At 44.1% G+C, this 14709-nt stretch overlaps 2 protein-coding genes across 8 annotated transcripts in view; both read right to left on the reverse strand.

Moving 5' to 3' along the window:
- The window catches only part of hnf1a (HNF1 homeobox a), a 21383-nt gene extending 13071 nt beyond the window's left edge, over positions 1-8312 (reverse strand). For 4 of the 7 annotated variants that reach the window (XM_058389274.1, XM_058389273.1, XM_058389270.1 and 1 more), the window contains exons 1-3: positions 8131-8310; positions 6760-7095; positions 4683-4882 (exon numbers count right to left, since the gene is read on the reverse strand). In XM_058389274.1, the coding sequence (XP_058245257.1) occupies positions 4683-4882; positions 6760-7088 (529 nt within the window). In that variant the 5' untranslated portion in view covers positions 7089-7095; positions 8131-8310. Of the gene's footprint in view, positions 1-4682; positions 4883-6759; positions 7096-8130 lie in introns of all 7 variants that reach the window. The other 3 variants (XM_058389272.1, XM_058389276.1, XM_058389275.1) reach the window with 3 other exon arrangements.
- A 2537-nt stretch (positions 8313-10849) lies between these two features.
- On the reverse strand, positions 10850-14597 carry si:ch211-170d8.2 (uncharacterized protein LOC571755 homolog). Its single transcript, XM_058389555.1, has 3 exons — positions 12031-14597; positions 11444-11588; positions 10850-11355 (listed from the first exon to the last, which is right to left on the reverse strand). Exons 1-3 carry the CDS (start codon positions 12353-12355, stop codon positions 11040-11042), a joined length of 786 nt encoding a protein of 261 aa, XP_058245538.1. The 5' UTR covers positions 12356-14597; the 3' UTR covers positions 10850-11039.
- Between the last annotated feature and the right edge of the window lie 112 nt (positions 14598-14709).

Raw genomic sequence — 14709 nt, forward strand, 5'->3', positions numbered from 1 at the left:
CACATCATACACACATCATACACACACACACACCATACACACACACACCATACACACACACATCATACACACACACACACACACATCATACCATCACACACACACACACACACACATCATACCATCACACACACACACACACACACATCATACCATCACACACAAACATCATACCATCACACACACACACACATCATACCATCACACACACACACACATCATACACACACATCATACACACACACACACACACATCATACATACACATCATACACACACATCATACACACACATCATACACACACACACATTATACACACACACATCATACACACACACATCACACACACACACATCACACACACATCATACACACACATCACACACACACACATCACACACACATCATACACACACACACACCATACACACATCATACACACACATCACACACACACACACCACACACACACACCATACACACATCATACACAGACACACACCATACACACACACACACACATCATACACACACACACATCATACACACACATCACACACACACACACACACACATGTGATGTGTGTATGATTGTGTATGATTGTGTGTGTGTGTGTGTGTGTGTATATGATTGTGTGTGTGTGTGTATGGTGTGTGTCTGTGTATGATGTGTGTATGGTGTGTGTGTGTGTATGATGTGTGTGTGTGGTGTGTGTGTGTGTGATGTGTGTGTATGATGTGTGTGTGTGTGTGTATGATGTGTGTGTGTGTATGGTGTGTGTATGATGTGTGTGTGTGTGTATGATGTGTGTGTGTGTATGATGTGTGTGTGTATGACGTGTGTGTGTGTGTGTGTGTGTATGATGTGTGTGTGTATGATGTGTGTGTGTGTGTGTATGATGTGTGTGTGTGTGTATGATGTGTGTGTGTATGATGTGTGTGTGTGTGTGTGTATGATGTGTGTGTGTGTGTATGATGTGTGTGTGTGTGTGTGTGTATGATGTGTGTGTGTGTATGATGTGTGTGTGTGTGTATGATGTGTGTGTGTGTGTGTGTGTGTATGATGTGTGTGTGTATGATGTGTGTGTGTGTGTGTGTATGATGTGTGTGTGTGTGTGTGTATGATGTGTGTGTGTGTGTATGATGTGTGTGTATGTATGATGTGTGTGTGTGTATGATGTGTGTGTGTGTGTATGATGTGTGTGTGTGTGTATGATGTGTGTGTGTGTGTGTGTGTGTATGATGTGTGTGTATGTATGATGTGTGTGTGTGTATGATGTGTGTGTGTGTGTGTGTATGATGTGTGTGTGTGTATGATGTGTGTGTGTGTGTGTGTGTATGATGTGTGTGTGTGTGTGTATGATGTGTGTGTGTATGATGTGTGTGTATGGTGTGTGTGTGTATGATGTGTGTGTGTGTGTGTATGATGTGTGTGTGTGTATGATGTGTGTGTGTGTGTATGATGTGTGTGTGTGTGTGTATGATGTGTGTGTGTGTGTATGATGTGTGTGTGTGTGTATGATGTGTGTGTGTGTGTATGATGTGTGTGTGTGTGTGTATGATGTGTGTGTATGTATGATGTGTGTGTGTATGATGTGTGTGTGTGTGTGTATGATGTGTGTGTGTGTGTGATGTGTGTGTGTGTGTGTATGATGTGTGTGTGTATGGTGTGTGTATGATGTGTGTGTGTGTATGATGTGTGTGTGTGTATGATGTGTGTGTGTATGACGTGTGTGTGTGTGTGTGTGTGTGTGTGTATGATGTGTGTGTGTATGATGTGTGTGTGTGTGTGTATGATGTGTGTGTGTGTATGATGTGTGTGTGTGTGTATGATGTGTGTGTGTGTGTGTATGATGTGTGTGTGTGTGTGTGTATGATGTGTGTGTGTGTATGATGTATGTGTGTGTGTGTATGATGTGTGTGTGTGTGTGTGTGTGTGTATGATGTGTGTATGATGTGTGTGTGTGTATGATGTGTGTGTATGTATGATGTGTGTGTGTGTGTGTGTGTATGATGTGTGTGTGTGTGTGTGTATGATGTGTGTGTGTGTGTGTGTGTGTATGATGTGTGTGTGTGTATGATGTGTGTGTGTGTGTATGATGTGTGTGTGTGTGTGTGTATGATGTGTGTGTGTGTGTGTATGATGTGTGTGTGTGTATGGTGTGTGTGTGTATGATGTGTGTGTGTATGATGTGTGTGTGTGTGTGTGTATGATGTGTGTGTGTGTGTATGATGTGTGTGTGTGTGTGTATGATGTGTGTGTGTATGATGTGTGTGTGTGTGTATGATGTGTGTGTGTGTGTGTATGATGTGTGTGTGTGTATGATGTGTGTGTGTATGATGTGTGTGTGTGTGTATGATGTGTGTGTGTGTGTATGATGTGTGTGTATGATGTGTGTGTGTGTATGATGTGTGTGTGTGTGTGTATGATGTGTGTGTGTGTGTATGATGTGTGTGTGTGTGTATGATGTGTGTGTGTGTATGATGTGTGTGTGTGTGTATGATGTGTGTGTGTGTGTATGATGTGTGTGTGTGTGTATGATGTGTGTGTGTGTGTGTATGATGTGTGTGTGTGTGTATGATGTGTGTGTGTGTGTATGATGTGTGTGTGTGTGTGTGTGTGTGTGTATGATGTGTGTGTGTGTGTATGATGTGTGTGTGTATGATGTGTGTGTGTATGATGTGTGTGTGTGTATGATGTGTGTGTGTGTATGATGTGTGTGTGTGTGTGTGTATGATGTGTGTGTGTGTATGATGTGTGTGTGTGTGTGTATGATGTGTGTGTGTGTATGATGTGTGTGTGTGTATGATGTGTGTGTGTGTGTATGATGTGTGTGTGTGTATGATGTGTGTGTGTGTGTGTGTGTATGATGTGTGTGTATGATGTGTGTGTCTGTGTGTGTGTGTGTGTGTGTGTATGATGTGTGTGTGTGTATGATGTGTCTGTATGATGTGTGTGTGTGTATGATGTGTGTGTGTGTGTATGATGTGTGTGTGTGTGTGTGTATGATGTGTGTGTGTGTGTGTGTGTGTGTGTATGATGTGTGTGTGTGTGTGTGTGTGTGTGTATGATGTGTGTGTGTGTGTGTGTGTGTGTATGATGTGTGTGTGTGTGTGTATGATGTGTGTGTGTGTATGATGTGTGTGTGTGTGTGTATGATGTGTGTGTGTATGATGTGTGTGTGTGTGTATGATGTGTGTGTGTGTGTGTGTGTATGATGTGTGTGTGTGTGTGTATGATGTGTGTGTGTGTGTGTGTGTGTGTGTGTGTGTGTGTGTGTATGATGTGTGTGTGTGTGTGTGTGTGTGTGTGTGTGTGTGTGTGTGTGTGTGTGTGTGTGTGTGTGTATGATGTGTGTGTGTGTGTGTGTATGATGTGTGTGTGTGTGTATGATGTGTGTGTGTGTGTGTGTGTGTGTATGATGTGTGTGTGTGTGTGTGTGTATGATGTGTGTGTGTGTGTGTGTGTATGATGTGTGTGTGTGTGTGTATGATGTGTGTGTGTGTGTGTATGATGTGTGTGTGTGTGTATGATGTGTGTGTGTGTGTGTATGATGTGTGTGTGTGTGTATGGTGTGTGTGTGTGTGTGTATGATGTGTGTGTGTGTGTGTATGATGTGTGTGTGTGTGTGTATGATGTGTGTGTGTGTGTGTGTATGATGTGTGTGTGTGTGTGTATGATGTGTGTGTGTGTGTGTATGATGTGTGTGTGTGTGTATGATGTGTGTGTGTGTGTGTATGATGTGTGTGTGTGTATGATGTGTGTGTATGATGTGTGTGTGTGTGTATGATGTGTGTGTGTGTATGATGTGTGTATGATGTGTGTGTGTGTGTGTGTGTGTATGATGTGTGTGTGTGTGTGTGTGTGTATGATGTGTGTGTGTGTGTGTGTGTGTGTGTGTATGATGTGTGTGTGTGTGTGTGTGTGTGTATGATGTGTGTGTGTGTGTGTGTGTGTGTATGATGTGTGTGTGTGTGTATGATGTGTGTGTGTGTGTGTGTGTGTGTGTGTGTGTGTGTGTGTATGATGTGTGTGTGTGTGTGTGTATGATGTGTGTGTGTGTGTGTGTGTGTGTATGATGTGTGTGTGTGTGTATGATGTGTGTGTGTGTGTGTATGATGTGTGTGTGTGTGTGTGTGTGTATGATGTGTGTGTGTGTGTGTGTGTATGATGTGTGTGTGTGTGTGTGTATGATGTGTGTGTGTGTGTGTGTGTGTGTATGATGTGTGTGTGTGTGTGTGTGTGTGTGTATGGTGTGTGTGTGTGTGTGTGTGTATGATGTGTGTGTGTGTGTGTGTGTATGATGTGTGTGTGTGTGTGTGTGTGTATGATGTGTGTGTGTGTGTGTGTGTGTGTGTATGATGTGTGTGTGTGTGTGTGTGTGTATGATGTGTGTGTGTGTGTGTGTGTGTGTATGATGTGTGTGTGTGTGTGTGTATGATGTGTGTGTGTGTGTGTATGATGTGTGTGTGTGTGTGTGTGTGTATGATGTGTGTGTGTGTGTGTGTGTGTGTGTGTATGATGTGTGTGTGTGTGTGTGTGTATGATGTGTGTGTGTGTGTGTGTATGATGTGTGTGTGTGTGTGTGTGTGTATGATGTGTGTGTGTGTGTGTGTGTGTGTGTGTATGATGTGTGTGTGTGTGTGTGTGTGTATGATGTGTGTGTGTGTGTATACTCACGCTGGCTGATCTCGTCCTGTTTCTTGACATACCAGCTGTAGAGCGCGGCTCGTTTCTGGTTCTTCATGGGCGTTCCTTTATTCAGGTGCTGTGAGAGATGAGACTGATTCAGACCTGTGGCATCCACCACCTCTCTCTGAGGAAGATTATGCTGCTGCATGTAGCTCTTTATCATCTTCGCCACACGCCATGGGTCCTCCCTAACACACACACATCATACACACACACATCATACACACACACACACACACAATGTTAAACAGAATTAAAGTGTTTCTGAAGGATTCTCCACTGAGTGTAACTTCATCTCACAATTTCATTTGTAACTCTATTCACAAGCAGCGATTATCGGGGTCCAAGCACTCCCTCACACAGAGCCCCCTAGTGCAAGTGAGTGATGTGAAGCCACAGACACACAGATCCATGTAGAGTCCAAAACACTGATCCAACATGCAGTATCATGGAGTAGAGATTAGTTAGTCATCTCTAAACACATCAGGAATGTTCGGAAGAGCGAACTATTCCAGATTAACGGATGTAAGGAGCGCTATAAGAGCAGAGCTGTGTTCATACACACCAATCCACTTTCTACTGCTGCAGCTACTGCTGGACTTCCTGTAGATCCTGAGTGACCCATGTCTCGTCCAATCAGAATTCCACTACACACTACACCTACCTTTTCCGCTATGTCTGAATCCTCCTTGTCATTAGAAGCAGCTTTCCTGCCTAAGTACCAAGATGAGCATGTTGTGTGTGACTGCCTACAATTTCTGGACTGAGCTATGTGATTCACTTTAGGAAAGAGAACGAAAAAGAATATTAGCGCTAATGCTAGTCAGGAATTATTCAGGGTGTTTGCTTCTTTTCATTCACTGGTACGTTTGTGAGAAAGTTGAGTGAGGATGCTGCTCTGGTGGACATGATCACTCATTATCTTCACACTCTGCCGTGACATGGTGTGTGTCGCCCTATAACACAGTATTCTGGCTAAAATCTGACCGCAGTGTGTATCTGATGGACACGGTAAAGTCCTTGCTAGCGCAGCGTGGTTAAACACGACGTTAAATAAACAGAACACACCACACAGGCAGTGTTGACAGTGTGAGATAAGGGAAGGACAGGGGGGTCAGAGTCCAGCTACACTGTTTTTATCTGTGAGCACTGTGCAACACACACACACACAGATACACACACACAGACACACAAAGATGCACAGAAATGCCTCGTCTGTGCGTTTTTATCTGTAAAGTGCGTGTATGAATTATCACAAACACTTAACATACACTGAATTAGCACAGCCACATGATATCCCTCAGCATAACACACACACACACTGAGCTCTGTTAATTTTAACCAGTGTGTGTAGCTCATTTATTAAAGAGAATAATGAAGAGTGTGGGTAATTAGTAACTAGAAAAGGTGGAACCTCTGCTTTATATCCCTCCATCACAGAGAGAGAGCTGAGATACACACACTCTCTCACACACACACACACACACACACATTCACTCACAAACACACACACACACACACACACACTGGTGGAGCACAGAGGTTGACTTAAACAGGACAAAGGACAGAGCAGGTAAGAAGGGGACATAGTGAAAGAGGAATTTAGGCAAATTTTGTGTGTGTGTGTGTGTGTGTATGTGTGTAGCTCATGGATGCAGAATCTTGTTGATGAGTGAGTGTGTGTTAGTGTGTGTAGCTCATGGATATTGAATGATGTTGATGTGTGTGTGTGTGTCTCAGTGCAATATAAGTGTATAGCATTGATGCATCTGATACTGTGACATATCAATAGGACAGTTGTGTGTTTGTGTGTGTGTGTTGTGGGTTGTGTGTGTGTATTGGGTGTACTTTGTGTATACACAATAAATAAAGATAGTGTCTGTACATTAAAGTATGAATTGGATTCTCTGTGTGTGTATGTTACTGTGTGTGTGTGTGTTACTATGTGTGTGTGTGTGTATGTGTTACTGTGTGTGTATTACTGTGTGTGTGTTACTGTGTGTGTGTGTGTTACTGTGTCTGTGTATGTGTTACAGTGTGTGTGTGTGTGTGTGGGTAAACTTACTGTAGCAGCTGCTCCACCTCAGCTCTTTGTCTAGCCGCTTCCTCTGGTGGTAGTTTCTCGATCTCCCTGAAGATGGGTGGAGGAAAGTCTGAGTCTCCATCCTCTGAGCTCTCTCCGTCCGTGCGCTCGGCCACTTCCCCACGGTCTGCTCCGGCTCCGCCCCCCACCACGGTTCCGACTCGGTTCCGCTCTCTCTCCAGCTCGCTGACGGCCTGGATCAGAACTTCACGGGTCACTCCAGAGCCCAGCAGAGAGCAGAGCAGCTGCTGCTGCAGAGCCGAAAGCCTGCACACTCGTCCCTCCATCCCTCGCTCCTCTCCTCCCTCCATGACCCAGCTATACACATACACACACACAGGGGTCACTAATGCAATGTAGATTAATAGTGTATGATTGTTCACCTTCTTTATGGTTTGGTTTCTTGTTTTGGGTCGTGAGTCCTTGGTTTTTTAGACACAGATATCAGTTCCTCACTAACAGACTGATTTGGATCAGAACTCTGGAGTTCGGACTTGTTTCTGGACCAGAATTTAGCTGAAGCTATAGTATTTGGGTCATATTTTGATCCAGACCTCAGTCTTTTAGGCTGGGTTTCTCTCAAGCTTGTCTTTTGAGCTTCAGAGGTCAGATGTTGAGGTTCTGGTGAAATTCAGCTCTTTGGATGCGTTTAGATCTGAAGTTCTGAAGGTAATGTGTGATGTGTTTCTATCTAACCTTGTGTTCTCATCTTGGTCCACAGTCCATTCTGCTTTATTCCACCACACACACAAACTACATGATAGACATTAAAATGAAATGCCATTTTAAATGAAATGATAATTAATGCTGATCTTAATGACAAAAACAACAGTGCGGCAACATTTCTACACAACTCTGATCTTAAAGCATCTCATTTACATCATGTGCCATCAACCCAGAGCCGAGAACCCTGGATCTCACTTTCATTTCAGAACCAGAAAGCACCTAAAGAAGCTAGATTACACACACACACACACACACACACACACTCGCTGTGTATATGAGGCTCTGAACATTCAAACTCATTAAAGTGCAAAGTGTTTACATCAACTTTCAACTCGTCCACACACACACACACACACACACACACAAAATGTGGGTCACAAACAGTGTACATGCTGCTGAATAAACACACCATTAATAACACACACACACTGAGGATAGCAGAGACGTAAAACCGTGAGACAGACACACACACACACACATACACACACAGTGCTGCCTATGTGTGTGTGTGTGTGTGAACATATGGACAGGTGAGTGCAATAATCATTAATATAGCTCCTTCCTTACACCCAAGGTCGGACAAGGTGTAAAACGCACACACACACACACACACACACTCATGTTCACCTGTGTGTCTCTGTACGCTCTCTTTATCCGTTTTATGTTGTCCTGTAAGGACTGCTGTCCACTTTTCCTAGTCTTCTGTCGTGTCTCCACTTCTGCCGGCTGTTGTTTTGCTTTGGAAGGTGATTTTTCTGAATTTGCTCTCCCCCTCCTCCCTCTCTTCCTCACTCTCTCTCTCTCTCTCTGTGTGTCAGGCTGAACTTTGCCCCCGTCTCCCTCCATTCTGAGTTCGGGCCAGAGTGCAGAGTCTAACTGTGACCCTTAAAGTGAAATAAGGATGTCTCACACACACACACACACACACCTTCATGGCTATGGCGTCAAACACTCCAGCTACCTAACACTACATAAAGAAGTACTCTAGGATGTAATTAAGAGCAGAAGGCAACAGCAAGTTAGCTATCAGAATTCATATCTATGTAAAAATTTTCAGTAAATATTTACCAAGTCATTGCAGCATCTCTCTCTCTTTCTCTCTTCACCAGGCAGGTGCTACAATAGACCTCAGTGTTCAGCACACATCCTAGCAGGTGGTGCACTTACTAACTGGGTGGGGTTTCTCACTTAAGTAGGAAAGTAGTAATTACTACTAATGGCCACTAGGTGGTGTTTCACACTGGTAGCTATTAATGAAGGCTACTAGGTGTGTGTTTACTGCTGATATGTAGTTACTAACAATGGCCACTAGGTGGTGTGTACAGCTTGTAGCTATTAATAGCACCACTAGGTGGTGTTTAATGCTGGTAAATGTTACATGGTGTTTATGGCTGGTGTCTACCAGTGATGGCTGTCACTTCTTGTTCCGACATGGAAACACGATTTGTACTGTGCATGTGTGAAATTGCTTCCAACAACAACAAGATAACATATAATATTACTAATAATATAAACAACAGTATTATAAATATTCTTTAGCCAGGGTTTGGGTCATCAGGGCCCCTGCCCATGACTGCTACTCAAATCACATAGCACCTGCCCCTTATGCTCCTTCCTGCGGGTGGTGGGCCTACGGGAAGGCGGGCCTACGTCGCTCTTTTGGGCTGTACCCGGCCAAGTCCCATAGGCGAAGACTCGGCCACCAGGTGCTCGCCTGCATGCCCCAGCCCCAGGCCTGGCTCCAGGGTGGGGCCCCGGTAATGCCAATCCGGGCGACGTAACGGTCCTTGTTTTCCTTTTTCTCATGAGGGGCTTTGAACCGTTCTTAGTCTGACCCGTCACCTAGGACCCGTTTGCCTTGGGAGACCCTACCAGGAGCACTTGGCCCACGACAACATGGCTCCTATGCTCATTCGGGTACTCAAACCCCTCCACCACAATAAGGTGGCGGTTCAGGGGGGTAAAGAAGGAGCTGAGCCGAAAGGCAAAGCTCTCGATTTACCAGTCAATCTACGTTCCTACTCTCACTTATGGTCATGACCGAAAGAACAAGATCCCGAAAACAGGCAGCTGAAATGAGTAAGGTGAACCTTCGTAAGGTGGCGGGGCGTTCCCTTAGAGATAGGGTAAGGAGCTCTGTCACCCGGGAGGAGCTCAGGGTAGAGCCGCTGCTCCTCCACATCGAAAGGGGCCAGTTGAGTTGGCTTGGGCATCTGTTTCGGATGCCTCCTGGTCGTCTCCCAGGGGAGGTGTTCCAGGCATGCCCCACCGGGAAGAGACCCTGGGTAAGACCCAGGACACGCTGGAGGTACTATGTCTCTAGGCTGACCTGGGAATGCCTTGGAATTCCCTCGGAAGAGTTGGAGGAAGTATCTAAGGAGAGGGAAGTCTGGGCATCCCTGCTTAGACTGCTGCCCCCGCGACCCGGCTCCGGATGAGCGGGAGACAATGACATGATATGACAGTATTATAAATACCGGAAACTGCCGTAAATCTTTTCGTCATACTTCAGACAAGTAGACGCATTTCCGCACATGCGCAGTACAAGTCGCGTTTCTGGTACGGATTGATTAGTGACAATGGCTACTAGGAGATGTTTAAAAATGGTATAGCCCCAATTCACTGCTGGTAGGTCATTACAATGGCCACTAGGTGGAGTTTAGCTCTAGAGATCCATGTGGAACTTTGGGATCTAATCTGATCATTGTGATTTAATATTTATTTTAAGACAAATTATTTATATATTTAACTTTACATATTGTTTGTAATGTACAGGATTTAATCTTTTGTATTTTTGCAGCCTCAGAAGTAAAAAAAAATATATATTCTTTTCCTCCTGAAATTTAAAAGAGGAAGGACAAAGAGGAGGAATATGGATGTAATAAATGAGGATATGAAGCTAGTGGGTGTAAGTGTTGAGGATGCAGAAGATAGGGATAGGTGGAGAGAGATAATTTACTGTGGAGACCCCTGAAGGGAAAAGCCCAAAGAAGAAGATTCTTTTAAATTTCAGAGCAGTGTTTCAGGCTTTTATACTAACATGAACAATTTCCCTTAAATCAGCTGCTGTGGACGTCTGTGTGTGTGTGTATGAGTGTGTGAGTGTGTATATGTGTGAGTGTGTGTGTGTATGTGTGAGTGTATGAGTGTGTATATGCAGTGTGTATTAGTGTGTGTATATGAGTGTGTGTGTGTATGTGTGAGTGTATGTGTGAGTGTATGTGTGAGTGTGAGTGTGAGTGTGTGTGAGTGTGTGTGTGTGTGTGTAAAGATGTCATTTTTATTAAACAGGACAGTAAATGATGCACTGGTGAGAAATAAATAAAAACAGCATTCAGTTCCAGAGAGAAATAAAGAGTTGAATATATAACTCTGTGTTTATTTACACTTTATACACGGAGAGGTTTCCCACAAAACACCCATATAAAATAAATAAATTCAAACAGCTGGCTGAAGTGCGTGTTCGGAATATTTACAGAGTTCTGCTAGAGCGCACTTTTAACAAACTCATCAAGAGCAGTGTGTGTGTGTGTGTGTTATCCATACGAGAGCGTGATGAAGGGTGTGTGAAGCAGTCGTACCCCGTGGCTCTCGCACGGCAGTGGTGTGTCCAGCTCCTTTGTGCGGCAGTGTAAGGCCAGGCCCAGGTCTACCGGACCCTGCAGGGGGTGCTCCGCCTTCCCGTCTCCGCCCCGCGCCTCCGAAGCCTGGGATGTGTGCAGACCTCTGACCCACTGGATCTCCATCACACTGGAGCCTCCACCATTCCCTCTGAGAGCCTGGAGAGCCTGAAAGAGGAAGAGCAGATCCACCCTGACCTCCAGCATGCCATCCTTCCACCACACACTGTACCTACAGAGAGAGAGAATATTCCAGAAATATACGTTTATTAAAGTTTAACAGAAGAACAGTTAGGTCTGTGCTTGGTGACCGGTCTCACCTCGTAGGAAGGCGGCGTTTGTGGAGCCAGGGAAGCAGCGGCTGAACATTCAGCCGGTGTGGATTGGAGATTTGAAGATGAACCTCAGCTCTCAGTATTGGTGCTGACCACACGTCCTCGCTCAGCACAAACTGGACTGTGGAGCCTTGAACACATGAACATTTCATCTAATCAGCCATGTTAGTTATATCAGAATGCCTCACTGCTCTCTCTGAGGCTCTGAAGAAAGAGCTGATTTATTTACAAGCACAGAGGGAGCTTTATAACCTTATTAAGCTTATAGCAGTTAATCTCTCCAAACGTGTATTATTTCATGTATTTTTTATATATATATATATAAAAAAGTTAATTTAATCCCCCTCTTTTAAAGGAAAAATGGTACATCCCGTCTCGCGCTCAGTTTGTTTAGTTAAAATTTGAACAGTTTAAATAAAAGGCGCGAAATCGTTGTTTGTGCGCGAGCAACTATTAACGGGATTGACTCGAAGCCCTCTGATTTCTCTGATTTTATGAAAGGAAATAAAAGTAATGATGGGAAATAAATGATGAAATGAACAGGTGATTAATACCCGTCCCGGTGTGCTGACCTGCAGTGTCCCGGCCCTGGAGCCCTTTGACCCCTCCACAGCGGTGACCCATCTGACAGCACCTGTACACGCGCCTGATGAAGCGGAAGAGCGGCTGCTCGGGGAAGACCAGGCGATGAGGTCCATCCTTAGACAGAGGTAACACTTTCAGGCGGTACATGAGGGTCCAGTCTCCGGACAGTGAGGTGACCTCAGTGTCGGTCCACGGCGCGGTGAGCTGACCGCATTGTCCCGTCTCAGGAGACTCCGGCGTCCGTCCGAATAATGACCGGCTCCTGACTCCCGCGAAAAAGCTGCTGAGGGCGAGGATAATCACAGGGGTCATGGCGAAAGGTCTCCTGAATTTATAGACCTATATTTTACAAGAGTCCGGGAAAATGATCCACGCGCTCTCTCACTCTTCTTCTTCTTCTTCTTCTTCTTCTTCTTCAACCTCTTCGGTGGACAAAACATCGGTACAAATCTCTAAGCGACGTCACGAGCTCATTTGCATATTAATACGTGATCGGGGTAATTTGCGTATCAAAACGTGTTACTGGAAGGAGGCAGATTTTCTGAGGAAAAAGAAGAAAACAATTAATGGTCAAAATATAGCGTTTGAGTCACTATATACAAACGATTTGGTAAATGTTGTCTGTTTAAAAAGGCAATCAAATAAGAAGACGAATAAAAGGCAGGGTCGCGAGCGCGCTCTCTGATTGGTCGTTCTCTCGAACGCCGGCTCGTACACGTTTCAGTCAGACTGGATGAATCCTGACTTGATTGGAGTCGACTCTTCAGGTGTTCGGGAAATGATTCAAATCGATTCCACACGATTTTTCTTTGTTTGTAAAACAAAATGTTTACAGTAAAACAGCGACAACAAAGCTAACTAATCTGAATAACTGTATATTAACCGTGTCCGCCGAACAGGAGTTATATGTAAATCATAAATGATCGCTGAAGTCAGTAATTATGCTTGTCGTTGATGACTGCTGATTATTTTACAAGGTTTCTGTGTGTGTCTTTGTACAAAGTAAATCAACCAAAGCTTCAGAGTCGACTCACTCACGGCTCATTAATCCTGGAATTACTGACTCGAATCTCTTCGGAATCGACTCCAAACCCTGTAGCCGTTAGCTAAAGCTCTGTCAGGAGCAGGGAAGTCGCTAATATGTGCTTTAAAAGCCACTGTTGTTGTAAGCTCACGAAAAAACAAAGAAAGAAAGAGGCTAATAAACCAAACCTGGCCTTAAATTCACCATAACAACAAGTTAGCAGCAAGTGAGCTTAGTCCCAGCTGAAAGGGTTTAAAACCTAAAGAAAAATCCAGCACAATGACAAAAGAATGTCAGTGTCCAGTATAATCAGAGTTCGTCCCCCAGCCTGGTCAGGTTTTTGTGGCTCTTAGGTGCCCATTTACACCCCTGTGGAGGTTTTAAATGCTCCTGCATAATGAGGTCCTTCAGTGAACAGCTTAATGTGGCCTATTCCTATTTACAACCCCCTAATGAGCCCTAATTACCCCACATGTGCCCCATCACCTACACAACACTCATTTACAATCCAAATGACGCCAGCTGAGAAAGCATAAAACTTTCTTTTTCTGACTGTGAGCACAATCAATAGCAGGTCCAGAGGGACTGGGAGGCCTGAGGTGAGAGCGGTCACTCCAGAATCAGTTCACCTCCTCTCACTAAAACACACACACACACATCACTACACACACACATACACGGTGTAAGAAATGTGTTTCATTTCAGTGAAGCAATCATGTCTACATTAGTTAAGAGTCGTTCATGGCCGAATCATCTCATAGCTGACCACAGAGCCGGTTCACATTTAAATGACCTATAGATGTTATTCATCATTTATTTATTCATTCTCCTCAGCGTAACCACTTTAACGCTTCCATGCGAACCTTTTTTCAGCATCTGAGCTATCTGAGCTCTATCAGCAACAACACTCAATCAGCTGTGTCAAATAAGAGTAAAATTCATTAAACTACTTCAGGCATAATTTGTGAAACTGGTCAAAATCTCACCAAGTTTGTCTGTTTTAGGGGGAAAATGTTAACGGGTCATTTCTCAGTTTCTTGTTGGAAAAGTCTCTAAAAAGAAAGAATATTCTCGGCTTGTTAGTGAGTGAGTCCATGTTTAAATCACAAGTACTACTGATAAATGAAGTATTATTATCATGATAACAAACTGTATGCAGTATTCAGAATGTTACTGGACGTCAGTGGGTCCACTCTTTTCTCATTTTATTAGTCCAAATCTTCTAGACATGATTGCAGCAGGTTTCTGCCTCCGAGGTCTGATCTGGAAGATTGCTGCTTTTCCACGAGAGGAAAATCTGATCCAGAACCAGGAGATGAAGTGTAAGTGTGTCTGAGGGGAAGAGCTGGGGTCATTTCAGCACCATGACTACAACTGCAGCTTCTTTAGTTATTTATATGACCTCTAATAAAAGCAGATGAGAGCAAGGTGATACAAATGAATGGAGAAAACACTGACCTGGAGCGACACTGTGCTATGCTGCAGAATAAAGCGATAAGGAAAAGGAATAAAAACACATTTCTGTAACTCCCATAACCTTTAACCTTGTCTTAAATCAGCACCTGTCTTTTAAAGGGGAATAATTACAACATGTACATTAAATAAGAAAAAAACTGAATAAACAGGCAGAGCTGAGTGAGCA

Source organism: Hemibagrus wyckioides, linkage group LG05 (genome assembly GCF_019097595.1).
Source record: "Hemibagrus wyckioides isolate EC202008001 linkage group LG05, SWU_Hwy_1.0, whole genome shotgun sequence".
Taxonomy (NCBI): domain Eukaryota; kingdom Metazoa; phylum Chordata; class Actinopteri; order Siluriformes; family Bagridae; genus Hemibagrus; species Hemibagrus wyckioides.

Excerpts from the sequence above, each read along its gene's own strand:
- si:ch211-170d8.2 (XM_058389555.1), bottom strand. The coding sequence starts at position 12,355 with ATGACCCCTGTGATTATCCTCGCCCTCAGCAGCTTTTTCGCGGGAGTC. Across the intron at positions 11,589-12,030 it reads CCAGGGCCGGGACACTGCAG|GCTCCACAGTCCAGTTTGTG; the intron begins GTCAGCACACCG and ends CATGTGTTCAAG. Across the intron at positions 11,356-11,443 it reads AAACGCCGCCTTCCTACGAG|GTACAGTGTGTGGTGGAAGG; the intron begins GTGAGACCGGTC and ends CTCTCTCTGTAG.